The sequence below is a fragment of the Phocoena sinus genome, chromosome 9, assembly GCF_008692025.1.
Source record: "Phocoena sinus isolate mPhoSin1 chromosome 9, mPhoSin1.pri, whole genome shotgun sequence".
Taxonomy (NCBI): Eukaryota; Metazoa; Chordata; class Mammalia; order Artiodactyla; family Phocoenidae; genus Phocoena; species Phocoena sinus.
The window spans coordinates 20503779-20529711 of NC_045771.1; the positions used below are offsets into that span (position 1 = coordinate 20503779).

General features: G+C 49.4%; 1 protein-coding gene across 5 annotated transcripts in view; it reads left to right on the top strand.

The window, feature by feature from the left end:
• The window catches only part of PLXNA4 (plexin A4), a 373377-nt gene that overhangs the window by 10981 nt on the left and 336463 nt on the right, over positions 1-25933 (top strand). For all 5 annotated transcript variants that reach the window (XM_032643655.1, XM_032643651.1, XM_032643653.1 and 2 more), the window contains exon 2: positions 6763-6945. In XM_032643655.1, coding sequence (XP_032499546.1) covers positions 6763-6945 — 183 coding nt within the window. The remainder of the gene's footprint in view (positions 1-6762; positions 6946-25933) is intronic.

A 25933-nucleotide genomic window follows, 5' to 3' on the forward strand; every position in this document is an offset into this window, starting at 1 on the left:
TGCTGAGCATGAATCTAAAGACGTTTTCTTTTCCACGTCAGTAGGCACCTCATGGGCTTCACCTTTTTTTCACCTAACTTGTATTTCTTTTCTAAACTTCAGCTCTCACTTTCCTTTGGGATAGGTCAGCCCAGGAAAGGAGGAATCCCACTCTGATGACTAGCCAAGGGCCTCCTCGGGATGGGAGAGGTAGTTCCTCCCAGAGATCACAGAAGGGTGGAGGGCTTATCCTGGACAGAAGAAAAGGAAGCAAGCACTGTCCCAGAGCAGCCTCTCATCCTGACAGTAGGTTCCCTGATCATGGAATTGGTTCTTTTGGGGCCACCCTCTAGCAACTTGGAGGAAGCCTCCATGTAATGCCAGTTTTTCCATCTAGTCTGGGAATGTGATAGGTCATGAGGGGTCATTTCACTCTCTAAGCCTCAATTTTTCTCTTCTGTAAAATCTTCTGTAAAAGATTCTAAGATCTTAAGTCATTTTCCTCTGAAATAGCACAATGTGTGAAAGCTTGGCCATGCACTGTCCTGGACAGAGAACCCAGAATGGAGCCCCAGTGTCCCTTCTTCCTCAAAACCCTGCTGCTCCCCTCTGCAGTTGTGGCCCCGCCCTCTGTCCCCACAGCGCCAGGTGCATAACTGAAGCTGGGCATACATGGCCTTGTCTAGTCATGGACCCGGTCTGTCTCCCCCACTGAGAAAGGGGCAGAAACAGAGATGTTTTCATCTTTATACTGTTGGGTCCTCACCTGGTGCTTGGTACCTAGTAGGTCCTTCTAAACATTCTTAAGCGAAGTACTAAATGAAGAACAGTAAGTAGCGTTGTCTTCATTTAGTGCTTCAGTTTCCCCTGATGGAAACAGGGAGTTCCAGTAGCCTAAGAGACCAAAAGTTTGATGGAAAAAGGCCCAACTGAAGGCCCCAGAGTGGGTGAGCTCGGAAGGTCTCTGATGCCTTCTCCCCCCATAATGGTCTGGCTTCCCAGCTTTGGGGGTAGGCGCAGGGGTGCTCAGGACTCCTCTGCGTGAGGCTGGATGCTACTTTTGCCTTCAGGGAGGGCTGGAGAGCCGGTTTGTTCCGAGATGGAAGGACTCCTCTCTCTTCAGGAGCTGCCCATGAGCAATGGGAGGACCAGGTCTGACTTTGTAGTTTCCATCCTGGGCTCAGAGGCTGCAGCTGCCGGCCCAGAGCAGTCAGCGGCTGCAACCCCTGTGGGAGGAGTCGGCTGCATTTGTCCATCCCTGCAGGCTCATCTGGTTAGCCTCCTTTGGATCAGTTTGGGATATTTGCAAACAGTGGATGCCGTGGGTGAGAGGGGCAGCCTGTGGCTATGGAAGAGACCGGGTCCCAGAGCTGAGCTAATTGGCCCACAGGGGGACGGACCTGGTGACCTTTACCTCATTAGCGCTGCTTTTGGCCCACTGAGCTCTGGCCAAGTTCTGATCTTTCCATAATAAGGACTCAATGTGGGGTTTCTGCAAAGGTGGGGCAATGAAGGGCAGGGCTAAAACAGCTCCACCTGGCAAGGCGGGTGCATCAGGAACCAGGCTGGGGGCCATGCTAGATCGGAGGAGGAGTGATCTCAGAATCAGGTTCCTGCCCCACCTCATCACCCAAGGCCTACAGGATGGGTTGGCACAGGTGTCAGGTTGATGGTGGGGCACAGGGTCGGAGGGTGATGCCCTCATTGTCTCCCAGGTCTGCCCCCTTCTTCAGCCCTTCTCAGAGGGTCTCCACAGAGACCACCAGACACTGCGGGGGCCCTCGGGTGGCTGCTTTGCAGCTCTGCCCTGGAGCCTGTGGAGACTGCGGAGGAAGGTATCTGGCAGCGTTTTAAAATCCCCTTTCCGTGGAGATGATAGAGCTTTTCAGAGTGCCAGTCTCTCTGCAGAGTGGGAGCAATTTCCCTGTAATTGGTAAAGTAACCGTAACTGCTCTGTCATTTGAATGTAGCGACACGTAATTGCATGGTAACCTTTGCCGCGAGGGAAGCACGGTGAGCTGTGAGATCGTAATCCGGGGTGTCAGCTCTGGCTCCCCACGCCACCTCCACCATGGCTGCTCGGCTTGGGGGGCTGCCGTGGGCTCCTCCCCCCAGATCCAGTGGGTCCTGCTCCAGTGGTTACGCTTGTCACGTGCCGTTCTCTCCTGGGCCGGTCTGTGGCACCCTCAACAAGAAAGGGACGCCTGTGGTGATCTAGGAGGGTGCTTCTTACTAAAGCGCTGGGAAGGGGTTAAGGTACAGATCTCTGAGCCCCACATCCAGAGTTTCTGATCCAGTAGATCTGGGGCGGGGCCCGAGAATTCGCATTTCTGATGAGTAGCGCAACTCTTCTGGATCTTAAGACTATTTCTGTGCTCCTTCATTCAGCCTCATTGGCCTGATAGATCTCTAGGAAGTACCACCTTTGCTATTTCATCTTGGTAACAGTAGCCCCTTTAATCTTGATCACACCTCTACGAGGTGGATATCATGAATTTCCCCCAAGACGCTAAGACTCACAAAAGTTATCTGAATTGTCTAAGGATGTGACCAAAGTAAGAGAGCTAACACTCTCTTAGCACTTACTAAGTGCCGGACATTGTTCTACATGTGTTAGTCATTTGATCCTCGCCACAGCACCGGGAAGTATGTGCTATTATTATTATCCCTGTGCTACCCATGATAAACTGGGGCACAGGGAAGTTAAATACCTTGCCCAAGGTCACACAGCATTAAATGGTGGAACTGGAATTCCAACCTAGGCATTCTGACTCTAGTTCCACAGTGCTAGCCACTGTGGGACTCAAGCCTTTATTGAGTCATCGGTCCATCCATCCATCCATCCATCCATTATCCATTTAACGTGTATGTCTTAACCTACTGTGAACCAGGAACCAAGCTAAGGATACAGACATGGGTAAAACATAGTCCCATCCTTGAGCTCATGGTCCCTGGAATCCAGTGGATCACCAATCTTAATTTATAAGCCAGGTACCCCATGAGGACATTTATGGAAAGCAGATTTGGTATCTTCCTGATGGGGCAGAAGGGACCCCAGGGGGTGTGGCCCTGTCTAAGGCCCTTGAGGTCTATTCACAGGGTTGCCTACTACATATATTCCCATGCAGCAGACCCTAATTTCTTCCCTTGGTAAGAATGAAGCTGCTGTCTAATGAGTAAGCACTGTAGCAGTGGCCATAGCTCATCCGTGGGTATTTGTGGAGTGGCAGGGGAGAGGTGCAATCTGGGCCTGCGGGCCTGGTGGGCCCCTGCTTACAGCGGAGCCCAGTCCCTTCCTGGCTCCTCTGGCTGCCGCTCTAATCTTGCCGTTAAGGGGCCCAGGGGAGGGCTTGGCCAGGGCCAGACTCCCCCGTTGCCCAGGGTGCTCAGGAATCTGCACCAGCCCTCACCCGTGGAAGGCTTTCGCCCATTAGCCTTCCCTTCCAGGGGCCCGGCATCTGCTCCCTACACCCCAGCCCCCGAGGTCTGCGGGCCCTGCGGGACTCTCCCTCCTCTCTCCTCTGCTCCCAGTGTGGTTATTACTCTGTGGCTTCAGCTCAGACTCAGCGGGTGGTGTCCTTAGAGAGCTGTGCTCTGGCCGGGGTGGGGCGTGCAAGGGCCACTCCCTGCCGCCATCCTACTTCTGTTCTGGGCAGGATTTCCATTAAAAAAATTAACATGAAATCCCACCTTACCTTAATGAAGGGCTCTCCAGTTCAGCCGGTGTCTTCACACCTGATATCTCACCTAGGCCTCGGGATGGGCCCGTCTTGCTATTTTACCGTCAAGGAAGGTGAGGCCCAGAGGATAGGAGCAGCTTGTGCCAAGATGTGCGGCTGGGAAGCAGCTCAGCTGCCTGTGAACGCGAGACCTGTGCTTTCCCCGACTTCAATGTTAAAACTCCCTCCCCTATCACCCCCGCTTTGAGGAAACGAGGAGTAAGCCCCTTCCCACCCCACGCCATAGCCAGGGGGCCTCAGCACCCACACAGACCCGGGCTGCTCCTGGTCAAAGGCCTCCATCACCCCTTCATCACCTGGGGCCCCGCTCAGAGGGAGAAATCGAGGCACAGATGAGCCTGGGCGAGAAGCCATCGTCCCTGGAATCTCGGCCCCACGGTAGGAGCCCCAGTTGTCCCCTTTGCCTCATCTGAGCCTGATGACAATACCACGAGGTGGGCAATGCGGGGTGTACCTGTCAGGTACAGGTGAGGAACCCGAGACCTGCCTCCTGATGGGGCCTCGCAGAGAGCTGTCATGAGCTGAAACCAGCAGAGTCCTAGCTGCCAGGCCACCAGGCTGAGCTGTCCTCACTTCCTAACGATGAAAACATTCCTTACTTGGCCCCTTGACATGCAACATGCCGCAGTGGCAGAGACTTGCAAGTCCCTGACTTTCTGCCTCTGAGCAAGCAGGGATTTAATGTGGCAACTGGCTGAATGCACACTCTCTTTTTGTACGTAGTTGGTTTTTATCTCGTGTTCTGCCCAGTGAAGAAGAATGGTATTTGGAAACTGACCACTCAGAAATGTAGTTTCGGGGGGCTGAGCGGCCTGAGCCTTATCAGGTCAATGAGGTGTGTATTTGTGCCTCGCTCCCTGCCTCAGTATCCCCTTGTGCGGAGCAAACAATCATTCGGTCTCACCTACTTGGAAAATGGGTTGTAATGGGTGAGGTCCTTTTGCTAATGGCAGAAGTCCCAGCAGCACAGTTTAGGGCCCAGAAAGTCCAGGATGAGGACTCCTTCTGAACCAGAGGCGGGAACATGCAAGGCCATGAAGATTCCTCAGCTGCCGTCTGAATGCTTGGCAGGTCACGGCAGTTACGTCCAGCAGGGAGAAAACACTGTCTGCCCTTGATCTGGATTTTTGCTTCCTCTCTTCTGTCCATCTCTTTCTCTCTCCACTCTGTCTCCCCCTACCCCCATTTCCTCATTTTAAGAAAGAACCGTAAAGATCAGACTAGACCTTGAAAGATTCCTCCCACCTTTGACTCCTATAGTTGTTTTTGAAGGGGTGGGGTGCATTTGGTCCGGGTTGTGGGGCCAGACCCTGCAATAGAAGCCAGAGGCAGTGCCAGCCGTGGCGCAGTCGTCTGCCCTGCACATGGCCTGCCGAGCCCGCCCATGCTCCCTCCCGCCCTGCCCTGGCTGCTCCCACCACGATAAGAGGGAGGGTGTCAGTGCTCAGCACATTGTCTTCCCTGAGATGGACAGCACTGCTGGGAGAGAGCTGAGGGAACCCCCGCATCCCTGGAAAGCGCAGAGTTGGCCGGTTTCACGCGGCTCCACTGGCAAGAGCCTGCCTGCTGGTTGTCCAGATGCCTCTTCCTTTGGCTGGATTGAAGCCTTTAAAAAATGACACCTTGTATTTTATTTCACTCCTTTCTCTGCGAAGTCCTAAGGCGTTTACAGGCATGAGCTCTATAGGCTTTATGGAAGCTCATCAAAAGGCAGAGGTTGTTTCCTTCATCTTTACAGAGTGGAAAATAAAAGCACAGGGAGATGGAGTGAGTCTTCTAAGAGCACACAGTTCTTCTGAGAAAAAAGGGGAAACCCAGTGCAGGATCCTAGCACCTCGGGGAGATATGTGCCCACCCAAAGCTGCTCAGTGGAGGGCTCTGGAGGCCCCTCCCCAGCCATTGTCAAGGTCTCCTACACTCCCCAGTAAGACTCCCTAGCTGTGACCCTCTGCTTACATGGGGGTCCGGGAGCCTGGAATAAAACAAGGAGAATTTCAGCTAAAACACTGGGGGGTGGGGGTGGGCAGGGAAATGGGCCAGAGGTTTTTCTTGTTTCTTCCCTGACTGCTGAAATTGTCCCAGAGTCAGAAGCAAGAGTTGGGTCAGTGTGTCCCACAGGGTACCTGGGAAAACAGTCTCTTTAAGGGATGCTAAGTGGTGTTCCGGTCAAAAAAGTGGTTTAGGGAATAAAATGCTGAGAGAACTTTAAACACATTTCTTCCTAAAAAGACTTTACAGACCCTTCTTGTAACAATTAGGAATGTCTTACATGGTGTTAGAATGCACTGCGTTTCACTACGTTTCCCAAAGTTATTTGCCCAAAGAGCCCGTTTATGGTAGAATATCTTGTGGGACTGGGGTTCCGGTGGAAGACACTTTGGGAAATGCTGGTGAAGGTATGACAAGGTCAGGCTGCCTGCCCTCCTTCGCCATGTTCTAAAAGAAGCAGAGAGCCTGAAATGGGACACAGTGAGGCACCTGTGGCCTGCTGAGTTCATCCACAAACCTTCCACTCCTCCTTTCCCCAACCGATTGTCTGTACGTGTCTTTGCCGTGGTGTTGTCGCACGTGTGTTAACATTTCTAGTTCTCTGTTCCACACGTTCAAGTCCTCGTCTGTGTGTCTGCTCAACAGTAAGTGTGTGGATGTGGAGACCTCGCCCCTCTCACTCCCCAGCAAGGCTGTCTGGAGCCCATGCTCATGGGTGCTGGCCCAGTGCTTTCCCAAGGGGTGGTGATGATGGGCCATCTAAACTACCAGGATGGTGCCTGGAGGGGTTGGAGGAGGGGCAGAGAGACCACGGCGCATGGTGTAAAGAGACTCCAGGGATCTGTGACTTTTTGCCATGGTCCTGCAACCTACTTAGATGACTGTTGGCAGGTTACCTAGTTTCTCTGGAGCTGAGTTTCTCATGTAATAAAGGAGGGATTTATAACAGGTGATCCATCTGTAAGGATTCTTCTAGCTCCAGAGTTCTCTGACTCAGTACCTCCACCCATTGCCCTGGTGCTCGCTTCTAATTTTTCTCCTCCTTTATTTTCAGCTCCTAACCATTGATGACAACTTCTGTGGCCTGGATATGAATGCCCCCCTGGGCGTGTCTGAGATGGTGCGTGGCATCCCCGTCTTCACGGAGGACAGGGACCGCATGACTTCTGTCATCGCATACGTCTACAAGAATCATTCTCTGGCCTTCGTGGGCACCAAGAGTGGCAAGCTGAAGAAGGTAGGACAAGGTGTAGTCATTTTGGTTCTTGTGGAGGCAGCCTGTCCCCGCAGGATGGATGTTTTCTTGCATTCTTTTACTACCTTGGGCCTGGTTGGCAGTGATACAGGTTTGAGCTAATGGCTGTGTTGCTGTTGAGGTCATCAATGCTACTCTTGTCCTTCACGTGCAGGGTTGTTGTGGGACTCACAGCGGGTGAGTGTGTGGACCCATCTCTTGCGTGGGGCTGGTGTGCTTCTGAGAGGTGCGTGTCTCCAGGTTGCTAGGCCGTTCTAAATATGGTGTATTCTGTCCAACTTGGGCAATAGCTTTATGAGGCCTGGGTGGTTGTGGAGGATGGACAGGGGCAAGGCATATGCCCGTTCCTCCTGCTTCAGCCCTTCTGGCGGGTGCATCCATCTGGACTCCATTCAGGGAAACCGACAGAGGAAAGTGTAACACCTGCTGGAGTTGCCGTTAGGGCTAAGAGCCAAGTCGTGGGACAGGGAGACCCTGGATGTTTTGGGGGCGCAGAACTGCCCTAGGGGGAGTAGAACCGCGTGATCTGGGGACGTGAGTTTTCCTCCCCGTTCTCCAGAAGCTTGCTGGCTTCAGGGGCACTGGGTGGCCTTGGCCCGTCCGCCGTGTTGGGGGCCCCTATCTATCTAGAACTATTTTCTCGCCCACCTCTGCTTGGGTTCTCGTCTCAGTGAGTTGGTGCTGGCCCCATAGGGTGCCCTCCTTGCTTGGATTAAAAGCCTTTCTAAGACTCCAGGCAGTAGGTCCTGTTTTCTGTTGGCTGAGAATCATACTTGAGTCTTTTCCCTGGGAAATATTGATGACTCCATGTGGAGATCCTGCTTGTTTTAATTAGACTTCCCTTGGAATTAACTGGACATTGTGTGATTCAGATGGATCAAGTGGCGCTGCCTGACCTGAGACTGAATTTTGATGGCTGCCTTTCTCTTTGCTGTATTTGTGGGTGTTAGCTGGATGGTCAAGGGGAAATGCTCTCTGCAAATCTAGGGACTGTGCCTGTTCTCCCATCCTACTGTGTGACAGCCCATTTCAGCACTTGTTGTTTTTTTCTTTAGAGTGTACGTCTCTGTGGAACAGGCAGTGGGGCTGGATGGGGAGAGGTGGGGAGCAGGGGGCGTGGGGGTTGGGAATGTGCGTGGAACAGTTACATGCATAGCAGCTGGAAGAAGAAACATATGTTGGGGAAACACCGTGGCATGCTGCAAGAGTGATGCAGGCAACACGCCACGCGTCTGGGATTGCCCACCTCATCGTCGTGTGCTGCCTTCTGTGTCAAGTTAACAAATAATTTAACCATCATCCGTATAGCTTTAAGAATTACATTTTATGGTCTGCCTTCTGTGAAGAATGTATTAAACACAATTGAATGTTTTCTTGCCGCCTTGATCTTCTCGTGTAGATTATTACTCACAGGTTGAACGGGTTCGCGGACGCCCGAGGAAGATGCTGGGAGGTGTAGGTGTGTTGTGTTTGATCGCTGTAGCCTTCCCGGCTCTTCTTCTAGCGTACCGTGTCACTCAGCACTTCCAAATGCTGCCAGGAAGTACTGGTCCACATCAGCGCCTTTCTTCCTCCCTCAGTCTGTGGCTTCCAGCTTTCAGTGAGCTAGGAAATCAGATAACCAAGCTTGCTGAAATTGTGTCTGATAAGCCTCAGTATAAATCAAGGAGGGAAGTCCACGGGCTGTAGAGCAGGGACCGCGGGGACGTTTCCGTTAGCTGCTCAGATGACTTCATTCTTCACCAAGAGTCAAGGAATTTGATTTGCTGGTAAAGCGAAGTCTGAATACCGAAAGCCTTCCCGCATGCAGTTCACACAGTGAAATGTGTTGACCTGCTTTGCTTGCCCCGATGGGTGAATAAGTCCTGTTGAGGGTAAATACGTAAGCAAGGAAATTTGGGGTGCTTTAGCTCTTGTCTCTACGGAGCCCAATCTCAGTGCAAGGGAGAGGTGACTTCCTGCAGTGTGCTGAAACATGCCCACCCCCTAAACTTCCTACCAGGTGCCAGAGATCCTTCACTTTCTGGCAGACCAAGTAGACCCTGTAGAAGGTTTTTTTTGTTTTGTTTTTCTGCTATTGTCAGAGCCGGTTGGTATATGGTGTCAGTGAAATAACTTTGAAATTCAGTGCACATAACAGAATAGAAAGTTGTTTTTCTCTTGGCGGCAGGGGGGAAGATGTTTCTTGGCCATGGCTGCATCGTAAACCCAAGATGGTCGACTTGCAAATGTGTGCTCTTGGTCGGAGGGTGGGCAGAGGCTCATGGGGGTTGGCTCCCTCTCCCCTGTGGAAGCCGGCCTCCTGATGGGAGGTGAGAGTGCAGCCCATCTCCATGAGTGTGGGCTGAGGACACCTCCTGGAGCTTGGGCCAGGTGCACACAGACATCCCTCGTGGGGCAGGCTGTGGGCAAAGCCTTGCCTTGAAGTGTCCCCAGAGGTCAGCCAGGCCAGCAATGACAGGCAACACCTGACCGGGAGCCTTGGGACTTTTATAAACCGTGGCCGGCCTTTGTCATCTTTTACTTCGCGGGGGTGGGAGGGCTTATATAAGAACAGTTTCTGTTTCAGCCACCTGGGACATTACATTTAATTTCCAGAACTATAGTGGGACTGGTGAAGCATAAAACATTTGAGAGGTAAGACCAGAGGGTCACGTGCGGGGGGCAATGAGCCAGTGGCCCTCCTGGGGAAAGCCAGGCCATCAGGGCAGCCAAACTTTCCTGCTCCACGAGCTCTGAGTGGGAGCCTTTTTAATAGTTAGCTGAAGCTCAGCTACCCTCCTGCAGACTCAGCACAGCTGGCCCAGGGGGACAGTCTGAGCTGGTAAAGGAAAGCCGGGCCGCGGAGTCTGTTGTTTGAAATAATAAAAAGCGAAACTGGCCAGTTTATTTATTTTTTCTAAACAATAGAATTTCCCAGCACCCTTGCTCGCTGAGCACCACTCCCCTTTCCTTGTAATAACTCTGCCTTGCTTTTCCAAGAGGTTATCAGGACCCCATTCACCTTTTGGGCAGAGGCCCAGCCATGAAAAGCTCTGGGACTGCAGGAGGACTTAGCAGGAAGTTTTGTGAGCTACTGAAACCAGGGGGCGAGAATAATGGAAATCACACTGTCGCCATAATTACAGAGCTGGTTTCTCTGAGCCCTGTAATAATCTCCCGTGTGTATCAAGGGCCTCACGGAAGTTCTCTGCAATATGACAAGGGACTCAAGGTGGGAAGGCTGGGTGGGAGGGGGTTGGGAGGTTTGCTAAGAGTAAGGGAGTTTGCTGTGAGTTTCAGGGGTCCAGGAGCTAGACTGTAGCTATCCATGGGCTGCCTTCAAAATTACTGCCTTTTCATTTTGTTTGAAAGGTGTGGGTCCCCATCATTTGCGACCTCGTCTCTGATGACCATAATCTCACTCCTTTAGTGCACACATCACATGAGGCAGGGGGAAAGGAGGTGAGGAAAGTACCAATTTGGACATCTTATTTTTTCTGATGTGTGTGTGCCGCAGCTGGCACTGGCATCCTTTTCCACGGGCTGTTAAGAAATGTGGCACATAAATGCTCCAGTCATCAGGAGGTGCCTAGGAAGTTAGGAATAAGTCACAGACTATTGCAATTTCAACTATAGGGAAAACTCTTAAGGCAAACACCATCCTGATTTGCTTTAAGATGTCCGTTTAAATCTGGAAAACTTTGAACCGGCTTGGGGTAACGAGGTCAGTGTTGCCTCAGAAGGACGAGACCTCTTTGCTTGAATATTCCAGCCAGAAGTCCACCCTGCTTTCTCTGTCTCTGTTACATTTTTACACTAAGTGATCATGTTTTATGGCTGCTGTTCGGCAGTGAATTACTGCCTGACATTAGGGGGAGAGTAATGTTCATTGTGAACCAAAACACCATAACTTCTACTTGAGGTGTGCTTGCTCCTTTCATTTTGTGATTGCATCTTTCCTGGGTGTTTTGTTAGGTTGAACTGCTCACACGAAGGGGCAGAACACTTGATGGATGTTGGTTAAGCGGAACCCTGGCTGGCCCTGCTACTGGCTTGTCGTAGGATGGGCGTGTGTGCACATGTGAGCACACACATGGGCAAACCACGCCATACCAGCCCCTCTGGGTAGGAATTGGGTGTGTGTCAGCATGGAGGGTCAACAGCAGTAGATAACACAAAGTCATTCTTCTTGGGAATTGTCATGCAGATTAATTCAGTCTTCCTAATTTTTTTCTCTTGAGCCTCTTTGAATTATTTTTACATTTTGTTTGATTTTATTTTATTTAAATATAGAGGATTTACAGTGTTGTGTTAGCTTCAGGTGTACAGCAAAGCGATTCAGTTATACATATCTATCTATCTTTTCTTTTTTCAGATTCTTTTCCCTTACAGATTATTACAAAACATTGAGCGTAGTTCCCTGTGCTATGCCAGTAAGTAGCTCCTTATTGGTTATCTATTTTATATATAGAAGTATGTATACGCTAATCTCAAACTCTTAATTTATTCCTCCCCCGCCTTTCCCCTTTGGTAATAATAAGTTGTCTATGTCTGTGGGTCTATTTCTGTTTTGTATATAAGTTCATTTGTATCCTATTTTTAAAAGATTCCACACATAAGTGATACATATGATATTTGTCTTTCTCTGTCTGAGCCTATTTGAAATGGATCTGCTCATGTTCTGTAGGCCCTCCCTGACTATGGGTCCAGAAAGGCAACCAGCCAGAGGTGGAGGGAGACCCACCTGAAGCTGTGTCGTTCTGAACATAAGTTCTCAGGAATGGGTGCTGTGTATATGTGTTTCTGTAATGCTTGAGTCACAGAGCAATACCAGATCAGAGATGCGTGGCCCCTGCCCTGCAACTTCCTCAGTGTATCTGAGAATTCTCCTGAACATTCACCTGGAAATTTAAATCAACTTTAACTAAAAAGAAATTCATGACCCGGAAGGCTCTCCAGATGGCTGGAGGCATCACAAAATCCAATAGAGATACAGCTGGAACTCCAGCTTGCCCAGGGCCCCTGTCATCAGAGCAGAGGCCGAGTGTACCTGGTGTAGGGTTTGGTCAGTTTGCTCTGACATGTTAGGAGTTTCTCAAACCAGAGCTGCTGGCCAGTTTGCATGTGTTTAGATACCCAAGCAGAAGAGAAATATGGAAGAATCAATGCTGGACAATTTCCATTATGGGAGGAGTCCATCAAAGCTTCTTTTTCTTTTCTTTCTTTTTTTTTGATTATTTTCATCGTGTTCTGTTTTTGCATTTCCCACCCCTGGTTTTGCAAGTAGTAAGCCTGTATAGATCTTAACCTGTGAGTTAAGTGAGGGGGAGGCTGAGGCTGAGGGTGTCGTAGACAGAAGAGCACAGCAGATGTTCCGGGGGACCCCCTCCTTCCTCTGACTTCACATCTGAGCAGGGACAGAGAGACAGCTGTTGGGTCCTCAGTCCTTCAAGCCTGGGGACCCTGGGACTGGCCTTCAGACCAGCTTCACCTTGTGCCTACCCGTCCACATCTCACGATCCTCCTCCCACCTCGTTTCAATCTCCTCCGCTAGGTCGTAGGCCTTTTTGTCCATGTTGTACCCAGGAGATATGGAAACCAGCTAAGCTTGACAGTATCCTCTTGGGTATATCTTATATTCTTGAACAATATCAAGCCCTCACTCAACCATCCTTTTTGCGTAAATGTGTCCTCACTGGAACTATTTTCTTATCCTATCCTACTTTTCACTACTTGGCCCTGAGGCTCACCCACTGTCCCTGCAGGTCCCTGGTAGGGATCCCAAGTGGTCACCAGTGCTGACCTGAGTGGGGTTGGGGTGGTGTCCTCCCAATTTCACATCTGCTGCAGCCCCTCCCAAGGCAGTTCGATGCCAAGAGCTGGGGCTTAGACTCATTCTCCTCCTGGTGTCCTCTTGAGACACATTTTGAGATCCCCAGAAAATACTACCCTGGGAACATTTGTCATCCTGTTTTCCAAATGATCATTGCTACTGCACATGATTTAAGGAGATGGTTTTAGGTGAGCTTTGCCAGTTCAAGATTAATTGATACATGTGTGCCATTTTTTTGTGAATCATATGTGCGTGTGTATATATATATATATATATACATTTGTGTAGAATGATCCTGATCATAAATTAAAATGCAGACATGAAAATTGAAGAAAGTGCTGCAGAAACACCCCAAATCATAGAGCGCACTCAGTCAGCTGGTACTCAAATGCCAGACGCGCTGGAGGAATTCATCCAGTGACACATGCAACTGAAGTAAAATATTGTGCTTTACAAGAACGTATCATTAAAATGAAAACTAGCGGCATATCAGGAGTCTGGCCATGTAACCAAGACAACAAATATGGGAAAGGATAAAAGACATGATGTACCAGAGGAAGAGGGAGGAAGCAGAAAGCAAGAGGAGGAGGTGGGCCCCCAGCTGTAAATGGTCCCCTCACTGTTGGGCTCATAGCTGATAGACTCTGGATGGGAAGAGAATAGAATCCAGATGGTGATACCAGTGGCAGCTCTCAGCAAGGACAGGACCACGGATGGGGAAGGCAGTGGTAGCCAGATTGACTCAGAGCCCACCAGCTGAAGCTCTGATTAGGGGTCTTCTTATAGTTCCTACTTGTTCTCAAGTGACTTCCTGTGAATGTGGCCGCTGGGCTTACTTCCTGGTGGTGTCCTGGTGCTCTTTCCAGCAGCTTTGGTTTCTCATAGAGGCGTTCACAGTGACTTCTAAAAGAGCTCCTCGAGTCTCCTGTGTTCACTCCATGCCTTCTATCCTGTCCCCAGGGGACACAAATGTATTGGTTATGGATTGATGTGTAACAAATGACTCTGAAAGAGATCTCTTCCAAGATCAAGCACGTGGCAGTACAAGGCCTCAGGTCCTCACTGGAGACATCAGTCCCTTGTCATGTGGGCGTCTCCGTCGTGACGGCCGCTCACACCACATGGCAGCTGACAGAGAGAGAACCAGGAGACAGCGAGCATGATGACAGCCAGTCTTTTTGCTAATTTCGGGAGTGTCATCCTATCACTTTTGCATCATCCTGTTCATTAACAGCTAGTCACGTGGTCCAGCCCACACTCAGGGGAGGGGCGTCCACAAAGCAGGAATACCAGGAGGCCGGGGTCATTGAGGTCATCTTAGAGGCTGCCTGCCACACAAGGGCTTTGTTTCTGGACCATCAAGGATACCGGAACCAATATTTTTAAAGTTCAAGTTGAGTTTCAGTGATATAGGAAGGGACAAAGCTCTGCTCAGGAAACAAAGTGGCCCCAGCACTGAATCCTGACTGCTGGCTCCCAGAGGTTTTGGTTGACATAGAGGAGAACCCAGAGGACGAGCAGGAAGGAGCGAAGTGGCCTGCCACTCCCACAGGGCAGAGAGGGTGCCGCGCCATCCTCAGCAGGAGGTCTGGGAGCACGTGGGGACCGTCCTGGGGGCTCTGCTGATCTTATGGAAACAGTGGTGGTTTATAAGGGTGGATGAGAGAGACTTACGTTTCAAGTCGGGAACTGATGAGAGCTCTGTGTGCATGGAGAATCCATGCCTCCTGACTGATCTCTTTGAAGGATCACCTATTTAGGAAAGGGTCATTTTCCTGTGAATTAGAGCTGGCAGGAAAGAGGATGAGAAGGGAACTCTTCTCTTGTTGCAGAGCACGGGCTCTGGGCACGTGGGCTTCAGTAGTTGTGGCTCGCGGGCTCTAGAGTGCAGGCTCTGAAGTTGTGGCATGCGGGCTCAGTAGTTGTGGCTCACGGGCTCTAGAGCACAGGCTCAGTAGCTGTGGCACATGGGCTTAGGTGCTCCGCAGCACGTGGGATCTTCCCAGACCAGGGATCAAACCCGTGTCCCCTGCATTGGCAGGTGGATTCTTAACTACTGCGCCACCAAGGAAGTCCCGCCCCTCACATTTTGAGTCTCAAGGGTCCCGGCTAAATTGAAATACTAAGGAAGAGGCTCCCACTTGAGAGACTGTGGGGTCCCACCTACACAGCAGCTCTCGCATCACCAACCTCCCTCCAGGGACAACTTCCCTCTCGAGGGGCAATTATGCTGGAGCCCATCCTGCAGCAGAGTGGGCAGTGCCTTGGGGAAGGGCCCAAAGTTTTCCGGGAAACAAGCTGTGCTTTTCCACTTACCACTGACCTGCCACCCAGGACTCATTGGGGGTGTTTGTCTTTGGGGTTCTCAGTAGAATTCTCTCTCCGAACAGCCTGTGGGGCTGTGTGTAGTGGTTCTTGATTACTTTTCCTGTTGCTGCTCAGCCAACATCCCTGTCTTTTCTCATTTGCTAGACAGCTGCAAACTGAGTCATGCACCATAACTGCTTGGCAAGTCCTCTGCAGCTGAGGACCTAATTACACCGTCTCCTTAGGCCCCTGGTCATTTTAGCACCTACCTCCACCAGCCCCTCCAACCTTCCTTTTCTTTCTAAGTGCCGGTCTCCGCCACCCGAGCCTCTTGGCTTTTCTCTGTCCTGGACCTACTCACCCCACATTTACTCTCTCAGCTCTTAACCTTTGCTGCCTGTCGCTGTGCAGCCTTGGACTCTTAACACAGGCAGGTCCACTCTCAGATGTTATCTTGACCAATTACCCCTGATGACTGTGGGGTAGTAAGTCATGAGGCAGCTCTGGCTCCATGATTTCTTTATAGATTTGGTGGCTTGAGGGACACTGTGATCAGATGGTTTACTCTGTTGACCTGCTTTGCCCTGTTGGTGCCCGTGTGAGTCTCATTAGGAAAAGTGGGCCAACGAGTGGGTCCATGAGCAGTGGGTGTTGGCTCAGGGGTCCTCCCCCCTCCACAGGCTCTCCCTTCCTTAGGACCACTCTCTGGCATCCCCAGTACCTCCCCTCATCCTAGTTTTTCTGCTGGGACCTCCTTTGAGTCCCCTTCCAGAAGGTTCCTCCCCCCCTCTCCCCCAAGGCTCCAGAGGCCTTGGAAGCAAGCAGGGTGGAAGGGAAGACATACAGGAAGAGGCTCCCCCATTCTGCTCTCGCCAGGGGGATGGACTGCCTTTCTGCTTAACCACTCACTTCTCCCACCAGATTGAGAGTGTGCCGGGACTGGGGGAGCCGAACTTGAGAGTGCCCTCAATGAATGGTTGGACTTGAGAGACCAGAACGATGCTGAAGCCACCTTATGACCCGCTCTCATTACTGCATCCACAAGTTACACCAAACCTTGCTGCTTTCCAGGTCTTCCCAGTGGGAATCTCAGTTGCCAAGTGTTGTTTCAGGCAGGATTATACCTAAGGTCGCATGGGTATCATACAGGCTTTGTGGTTTCTGATAACAGTGGAGGTGGTTAGATACATTTGGTTCACTCTTAAAGATCTGTGAGTGGATAAATTCTTTAACTTGGTCCTTCTGCTAACTTGCCAGCATTCCCCGCAGTGTTCACTTAGCTCCTTCCCTTTCGTCCTACCTTCCCCAAAAGAGCACAGCATTTATCCATGCTTTTCTACCAGATACAGGATCCCTTTGCAGAAATTTTTCATGATGGGTGCACAGGCTTTTTGAGAAGTTGTATGTACTTATAACCGTATTTTAAGTGCTTTCGATGAGCAGGCATAGAATGTCTTATATAATCTTTAGGATTAAAGCTCTTCTGGGTCTTCCCCCAGACATACCAGGCTTGGGAGAGGAAATTAACGTTTTAAACCTCATTCACAGAATCCATCTTTCTTAGATCCCATGAGGTTTAGTCAGGCAAGATCAGCTGAGGCCCTGTATGAACCTGAACTTGCACGCTGTTGGCCTCAAGTGCCGCCGTGGCAGCTGGGGTGCTAGACTCCTCCATGAGCTGGGCAGGGTCAAGGCCACCTTGATGCAGGTAGACTGACTGCTTCATTGCCTCAACTAGGTTGTGGGCTTCTTAACCCGATGGAAAGGTCACGGGCTTAAGAGATACGAGTTCATCAAAGGAACCAATAAATCCTTTTCTAAACTGAAGAATCCTTTTCTAAAATTAATAGCCTCCGAATGTATCTATTTTACCAACTTGAGTTTTTATTCAGTCACATTTTGATTACCCAGAAATCAAAGGCAATAGAAGGTTTCAAAATCTGAGAATTCTTCCTGAGAGGAATTTGTTCACTTTCTTCACATAAAAAATACATTTATTAACACATCTGGATCTTTTCCCCAGCGTGTCTAAGCCTTTCCCAGTTAGAGATAGGTGCCCAGCACAGTGCTTTCCTGAAGGTAGCAAACGCGAAGTAAAAAATGTATTTGAAGATTGACTCTTGGGTCTTATAGTACGTGTGTGTGTGTAAGTGTGTAAGTGTAGGTGTATCAGCTAACTTAGGCTAAGTCATGCTGCAGTAACAAATGACCCCCAGATTTAAGTGGCTACAACAACAGCATGAGCTCGTTTCCAGCTCATGTCCATGTCCACTCTGGTTTGGCAGCAGCTATGCTCTATGTCATTTATTTGGGACAGAAGCTGAAGACATGCCAATCTCCTTCCTGGCAGAAGGAAAAGAGAGATGGCTGTTAATGCTGCTGCTTGGAAGTGGCACACGTCATTGTCCCTCACATTTTATTGGCTAAGCCAAAGGGAATGGTGTGAAGAGTGTATCCTCGCCACAGGAAGAGGCCTGGTGCATATATGTGTGGGGAGGTGGGAGGGAGGGGCAGAGAATATTTTGTCAATAATACCGTTTACTCTAATGATTCTTACTGTGAACATCGCACTGAATCAAGACCTATCGACTTGGCCCATCCGTAATGTGTTAGGTGTTTCTTGAGTTAATGAGCACAGTGGTATCTTCTTACTTAATATTGGAGAGGAGGTATGAAACATACAGTACTATGGCTGATTTTACGTCATCAAGCCCCCGACATAGTGTTGGAGATTTTTAAACATGAAATCCTCTATCAGCTTGTTTTCCTGTGATTTTGCTTTTTCTTCTGAAACTGAAATTAGAATTGTTCAGATCGTTCCATTCGTCAGGCTCTGGATGTTTTGTGTTCCCTGCATCCAGTTTTCCTACAGAGTGAGGGTACTTTTCTACTTAAATACAAAGATTAGATTGTGTTCAGCAGATGTCTCTTTGGGATAATTAAATTATCCAAATTTATTACATCATTTCTCTTAACTACAATTAAATGGAGCCTTCCAAATGAATTTTCCCCATTTCTTCCAAATTAATTTAACCCCCCCCAGAATTCTCCTACTTCCCCTCTGAATTCTGCTTTTCTGACTGTGAATTCCAAAACATTCACTCTGGACATAGGCAGGACCTCTGGCCCTTGAAATTCATCCTCCAGGCAAGAAACCCAATCTGGGAATTCCAGTTCCAAAGCTGACTACTGACTCAGGACCAGCTCACAGACCTCCTTGTCAGGGTTCCCCACCATCTGCTCCTCTCTGGAAAAGGCAGAAGTGCAGAGCTGGAATCCTGAGTGGAGGAAGCCGTCCTGCAGATCGGTTTGAAAAACATTGATTTTTAGCCCTCAACCTCATTCTGTAGATTGCAATTTTTTGGCTGACATGTCTTAAATTTACATCACATTGATGATGTCTGAGGAGTCATTGAGCATCCATAACTGGGTAAAGTGATATGTATTTTCCTGGCTGAGCTAGTGACAGCGATTGAAAGGGCCTTGGCAATCACAGAAAGCAGTTGCCCTGCTGCAGATATGCTAGGAGGAGCCCTCTGATCCTTTCCAAGCTCTGCACCTCCTATTTTCAGGTGGGTAAGAGATATACCCACATATGCGTGACTGTGAGCCCTCTCCCCACATGCATATACATTCATGTCATAAACATGCACATGTACTTAATCCCATGCATGCTGATGTGTTGCACACACTTAGGAACCAGACCCTTCTCTTTTAAAAAAAATTTTTTTATTGAATTACAGTTGATTTACAGTGTTGTGCTAATTTCTGCTGTACAGCAAAGTGACTCAGTTATACACATATATACGTTCTTTTTCTTATATTTTTTTCCATTGTGGTCTATCCCAGGAGATTGGCTACAGTTCCCTGTGCTACACAGTAGGACCTTATTGTTTATCGATTCTAAATGTAATACTTTGCATCGACTAACCCCAAACTCCCAGTCCATCCCTCTCCCTAACCCCTCGGCCCACCCACCTGGCAACCACAAGTCTCTATGTCTGTGAGTCTGTTTTTGTTTTGTAGGTACTTTCCTCTGTGCCATAGTTCAGATTCCAGACCCTTCTCTTTGCACTCAAGCCCGGAGCTGGTCCTCCCTGGGATCTGCTCTCTTGGACTGAGCCCCACCCACCTCCCTCACGTTCTCTCTGGGAAATTAGCAGCACACCATCTAATCAGTTTACCTCTGACTCGCCCACTTTGGCTTCGAGATGATGACAGAGTGGAGCTATTTAGCTGTCAAATGCTGTGACTATCGCCCAGATGGACAGCGCCTCAAATATCAGAGTGGTTTCATTCTCCCCCGTGTGTGTGTGTGTGTGTGTGTGTGTGTGTGTGTGTGTGTGTGTGTGTGTGGTTGGGGGATGGGTGGGTAATGAGTCTCCCAGTTGCTTTTTGAAGTGCTTCATGCATCTGCCTTTAATTTTAATGCCTCTTGCCTGCTGACCTCGCTTCCCAGCAGCCAGCCCCAGCCTAAGTGTGATTCCCATAATTAGCTTAGTGATAATTTAATCTCCATGCTTTAAATCTGATTGTTTTTGAGGGACTTGGGTCTGAGGAAAGGGGAAAGGGGAACTTTGCTCCTTGTTTGACCTTTGTTTTTGTCTGGACTCTTTCTCTGACCGGGGCAGGATCAGAGGGAAATAGCTGGGTTGGGTGAGGGGACACAGGGAGACAGAGGCTCATGGCATTATGGGTAGATTCTAGAAAGGAAGCTAAAACAAAACTCTCTCTTCATTCCCTTTCTTATAAGGGGTCCCCTTTCTTTGTCCTCATTTCTCCCCAGAATATGAAGGCATGTGAGTGAGGGTGCACAAATGCTTTAAGATGCTTTGGTGAGGAGTAGCTTGAAAATGAAAAAGTGATAAACTCCCTCCGTGGTCATGGCAGCCCTTCTCTTAAGCCAGAGGAAGGCAAGAAGCGGCAGAAGGTGCCATTGGATGCTACCCTACTGCTTCCCACGTTCGCTCCCAGGCATCCCCACAGGCTTTGTGCCCAAGCATCTGCCCAGGTCTGTATCAGGGGTTGTCCATGCCTCTTAACTGCTAAAACCAATCCGGCATGTCACATGAAGAGTTGGAAGCGACAGCTGGGAAATCTCGACTTTGTTGCTGGCTGCACTCCTGGTTTTGGACAAATTGTTTCCCTACACATATTTCACTTTTTGAGCAACTAGCATATTAATGTATGCACCCTCCGTCTCTCGTATGAATGAGCTGAGGGTAATAGTACTTCACACTTGGAGAGCACTCCTTGATTCAGTAGGATGAAAAAACAAGCAGAAAAGACTGTGAGGATCAAATGATTTTCTGTGCTTAGTAAACTTCTAAGGAGAGTCTTCAAACTCCATGGATGTCACTCATGTGAACCCAGGCATGGTAGAAGAGCAGAGGGTAGAAGATCTCCAGGGGAACCTCGGAGGCTCCAAATAGATGCACTAACCAGTCCTTGTGGGATTTAATTGTGTGTGTATCTGGTGTGTGTGTGCACATATACGCTCAAGATCTCTTTGGAAGAACTTCAGGAAGCCACCCCTGGCTCCTCCCTGGGCTGCTACTACACTGAAGTGCCGTAACGGGTGGGGTGCCTAATGTGGGTGAGGGAAGGGGGCACAGGGCATGCTCAGATCTGAAAAGCTTGGGATTCCTCCTACCATCTCCTGCAGCCTGGAAACAAGGTATTTGATTTATGAGCTAACTTTTAATTAAAAGAACAGCAGGAAAAAAATCTCATTTTTTCTCTACAGGATAAATGGTTCACAGTCTGAACTAATTTTGTTTCTTCTCTGAACGCCCCAGTGCTGTAGGGGCGTGTGCCTATGTGTGTGTGTGCATACGTGTGTGTGATGGGATGCTGGCGCGGTGCTCTGGGTCAGACCCTCTCTAAGGATTCTTTGCTCCTGCGGTGGACCCTGCCTCTACCCTCTGGGTCTTGCTGTGTAGCCCCAACGCCGGCTTCTTGCCCTGTATCACAGTTTCTCTTTGCAGCTTTTTCTGACGTCTTTACTTGAAGAGATGCTGTCAGTTCCATTTTAAATTGCTTGTAGAACTTTCCTTCCTTCAGCCACAGTGATGTCTATGCTGTGTTTGGCGGAAGGAATTTTATTTTGGTGGTCACCCTGAATTCTCAGTATGTTTTGATTTATTTCTCTGACAGACCCTCATTACATCCCATTGGCACTTCCCAATATGGAATTTATCAGACTCACAGCCCTTCTTCTCTGGGAGTTGATGGTCTCTAATATGACTAAATCCGACATGGAACTCACCTCTGGTGGGTTTGGATATAAACCTGGCCTTTCTTATCTGACAACTTTTATTTTCTATCACTATCCATCACCTTTAGCAGTGTGAGAGGGACCACTGTCTTCTGTGTGTCCTACCTTCTAGAAGTACCAACGTTTATTTGATATTTAGAAATGTATTTCTTTCTATCTGCGAGGTATCCAGACCATTCTCTTAGAATTTTCATACCTCCCTTCATCAGGAAGGACCGTGGAGCCCTGTCCAGTGGCTGCAGAAGCAGGAGCCAGGGGTCCTCATCCCAGACAAAGGGCCTGCCCACCACTGCCCTCCTGGGACTTTTGGGGCAGCATTGGAGAGGAGCCACTGTGGCTTCTCTGCTCTCGAGGGAGAATCTGCCTGTGAAACACACTGAAAAACCTCAGGAGAACGGACCAGCGGAAGTCCCCAGCTAAGATAAGCTAGGAAACCAACTGCGGGACCACAGAGAGGAAGAAATTTGGGTTTGCCCTCAGCGACAGATTCTCATCCTTCTGCTGCTGGCTCACTTCGAGGGACAAGGGACAGTCATCCCTGCACCCCCTGCCCCACCTGGCCCTTTGCAGGGCTTTGGTCTTATTTGCAGCAAACAACAGAGGGAATGAGCTCCAGGCCTCCCCCACCTTCTGCCGCTGCTGCATTTATAAATCCCCTATCACAGCATGTCCTGGTATAAGCACGAGTGGAGGTTTGCAGGGATGTGAGCCACCGGCTTAGTCAGGATGTCTCTTACTGCTCGCTGCTCACCACAAAGCGCCTGGTATTTGTGGACTCACCGTAAAGCACCAGCTCACAGTACCTGGGCTGTCCGGGCTGGGGTGGAGCAGGGTGGCAGTGCTCTGGGCCTCACCCAGCCTGCCCTCTGCTCCCACGCCCTGGAGTCATCTGCTCCTGCTCCTCTTGGGTGAGCCGAGGGAGGGACCCTTGTGCCCTCCACCTGCGTTATGGGACCAGCAGTGACGTCCACTTTCCAGCCTGTCAAAGTAATGTTTCCCAGAGCACTTGGAGGCCCTGGGGGTGTTCTGCAAGATGAGATCATTGGTGCTAAATCTGTCTTTGCTGACAGCCCAGAACCCGGTTCTAGGGCCCCTGGCGGGCTTGGGAGGTAGCCGGCTGCGGGCGAGTCCCACATGTGCCCCGGCTCCCGCCACCACCTCTGTCTGGTGAGAGGTGCTTCCTTCTCCTCTGACAGTTCTCACCTCTGCTTTTCCGGATTCCCTGTTCTAAAGATTGGCTTTTGTGCGTATGACCCCACCTTTGTCCTGAGCTGAAAGAGCCTGCATAAAAACCAGCTTAGAGAGTGTGCCCAGACTCAGGAGATGGCATGCTGCTTCCTTGTTTGTCCCCGTCTGTGGACAGTTGTCTTGCATCGCAAGCACCGATGGTTGATGTTTTCCAAGTCCACCTCTGGGGACGTGAGCTGAATTGGGTACCAGAGCATCCTCACACTCCTGCACGTCTGTGATCTATCGTTCTGACAAGTGAGCTTGGAACTCGAAGGGTCCCAGGGACTATTGTTTAGAAACAAGGCTTGGGAGTCCCGTTAAAGAAGCAGACCCGTCTGAAATTGGAGGAGAGGACAGACTACTGCTCTCCTGGCGAGGGGTCTGGGCCAGAGCTCCGCTGCCTGTAGAAGTCCCTGGACTCTCACACACAAGCTTCCCTGCTGGGAGGACTCAGTCAGCAGCACCTTCAGAGGAATCAAGCCCTGGGGGAATGTAGGGGAGGGAGCAGCAGATACGTCACCAGGTATTAGAAACAGCACAAACTTATTGTCTTACAATTCTGTAGCTCAGAAGTCGCACACTCACTGGGCTAAAATCACGATGCCAGCAGAGCTTTGCTCCTTTCTGGAAGTTCTAGGGGAGAAGCAGTTCCCTCACCCTTTCCAGCTTCCAGCGGCTGCCCATATTCCTTGGCTCACGGCCCCCTTCCTCCATGTTCAAAGCCAGCAATGTGGCATCTCCCTGACCTTTCCTCTAGTGCATCTCCTGCTGACCACAGCTGGGAAAGGGTCTCTACTCTTAAGGATCTCTGTGATTGGATTGGGCCCGTGTGGATACTCCCAGATAATCTCCCCAGGTCCTTAACTCCATGAGACCTGCCAAATCCCCTTTTCCATGAGAAGTAACATAGTCTCTAATCCTGGAGATTAAGATGTGGACGTCTTTGGAGGGGCTATGATTCTGTCTACCACAGTAGAGATAGCTCTAACACATCTGCAAGATTGTTGGGGAAAGAAGTGTGAGGTTGAAAAGTTAGGGAAGCATACTGGGACCAGATAGGACCAATGGGAGGCCCACATCCAGAGTGAAGATAGGGAAAGTATTTAAAAAGATTGAAAATCCCATCAGACTTTGCCATGGCTCCCAGGCAGAGTACTTCAGCTTCTCCCATCCCAGCCAGATGGGGTGAGGACAGTCCTCCACGTTCCTAAGCCCGGGAAGCCCCACTGGTCAAGACAGCTTTGGGCTTTCCCTCTTGGACATTGGAACGAGAGGGGCCCTCTGTGAGCTTATCAGTTTCAGTGACTTTATTTGGGGTCTCATTATGTGTAGGTTTGCTTTCCCTTGGTTTCAGAAGAGCTTTTGGAAAAAAAAAAAAAAAGGAAGCTTTTGGAAAGCTCATCTGTGTCTTAACTTTACGAGGTAAAGAAGCCTTTGTCTCCTGCAGCATGTACAGCAGCTACCAAAGCCCAGTGGGAAGATCTGGAACGAAACCTGTCAGCACGCAGGGCCAGTTGTAACAGCGGCGAACAGCGTCCCCGCCCCCGGGGGAGTCACCATCGACCTTGATTATTTACCGGTTGGGAAACCGCGATTGGCCAGACTCATGTTTGTGTGTCTGTTTTTGTGTCCTTCCCGTAATTTCCCAGCACCACGGCCAGCTTCTCCTAAGGTTTATTGTTGAACAAGATATGATTTTGGCATTATGAGATGATCAAACAAGAGAAGAAAAGGGCCTGTATGTCCTTGGTGATTTTAGGTGGGCAGAGCAAGTTAGAGTGGGCTAATGGATTCGTTAGAACAGACTGAAGTTCATCTTCAATCTCGTGTGTACAGAATAGAACTAACTTCCAGCCACTGGGTGAATCGTCGGTGAAAGCTGGTTCTGCTTCGAAGGTGAAAACCCCTGCTTCATCAGTCAGGGTTGGGGAGGGAAGAGAGAGGCTGGAAGATGAGAAAAAAGTGAGCAGCTACTGTGTGCTGTGTCCTTTGCTACCCATACCTTACAGTGGACGTCTGGGGCTCTCACAGCAACCCTGCATGGTGGGGATTTTTGCCGCAATTTTATCCATGAAGAAACTCGTATTCAGAAAGGTAGGGTGCTTGTCGGCACATAGACTCCCAAACCCATGCCCTTATAATACATTGTTATCTCCGCCTTTATGGATATAAATGACTGTTTTTGTTCCTTTTGCCTGTGTGCATTTTAGAGCTCAATTTGGCTTCCCCGTCAAATATCCAGTTCTGTGTAGGGGTGAGGCAGGGGCATGTGGGGAGTTTGAGGCTCCAGAAGGAAACACTTGGTACTAACATTTTCGGGTAGCTCTCCATGCTGGAAGCTTCTAGGCATTCCAGGGCGTGTGTTCTGAGCCTCAGAGAGAGTGGACCTTTTCTCTCACTGCCTGTAGAAGTCCCTGGACTCTCACCACAGGCTTCTATGTTGCAGGATTGATCTCAACTGGGTTTGTGAAAATGAACAGCTGATGTGTTATATAATTCCTTTTCTCTTCATATGTGTGTGTAACAGTACGTACATAAATATAGTGTGTGTGTGTGTGTGTTCCTGGAAAAGCGGAAGAGGACCTGTTTGCCATTTTTGATGATTTATTCTAAAGCTTGGCTCGGCCTTACTTATCATTCTGCTTCACCTAGTCCTGCAGGAAGAGGGAGAGAAGTAATAGGACAGCAGGCATAGAAAGGGACCCTGGAACATTGTGTGGGCCTGTGACTGCCACTTCTACTTTCTCACCACGAGGCCAGGACTTCCCTGTCTGACCTCTGCTCTTTGGGTTCCTGAAATGAGGCTTTTTTTCCCTTCACAGTTCACTGGGACTGAGTGTGCCAACTAATAACACTGTTAGGAAAAATTATTTGTGTAGAGTATGTGGGGAGTATGCATAAACATTCATTTACAAAATGATTAATGGGGACTGTTTCTAAATAGAGTCTTGTTAATGTGAGTTATAAGTTTTCAACAATACCCTGTGTATGGGTGTGTGTATCAGTCATTTAAAGCCTTACAGTTTTATGCTCTGTGGTGACCTAAGTGGGAAGGAAATCCAAAAGAGAGGGGATATATGTAGAGGTATAGCTGATTCACTTTGCTGTACGGTAGAAACTAACACAACATTATAAAGCAACTATACTCCAATAAAATTTAAAATAAATAAATAAGCCTTACAGTTTGAAAGTAAAAATTTTCCTAACTCCATCATAATTACTTCAAACTTATCTAAGCCCGGTTGATACCAGACTACAGAGTTTTGTGCCAGTTCTTCCAGAGAATTTAGAAGGAGGGGCTCTTCCAACTCAGTCCTGCCAGGATTGATTGGGGAGCACAC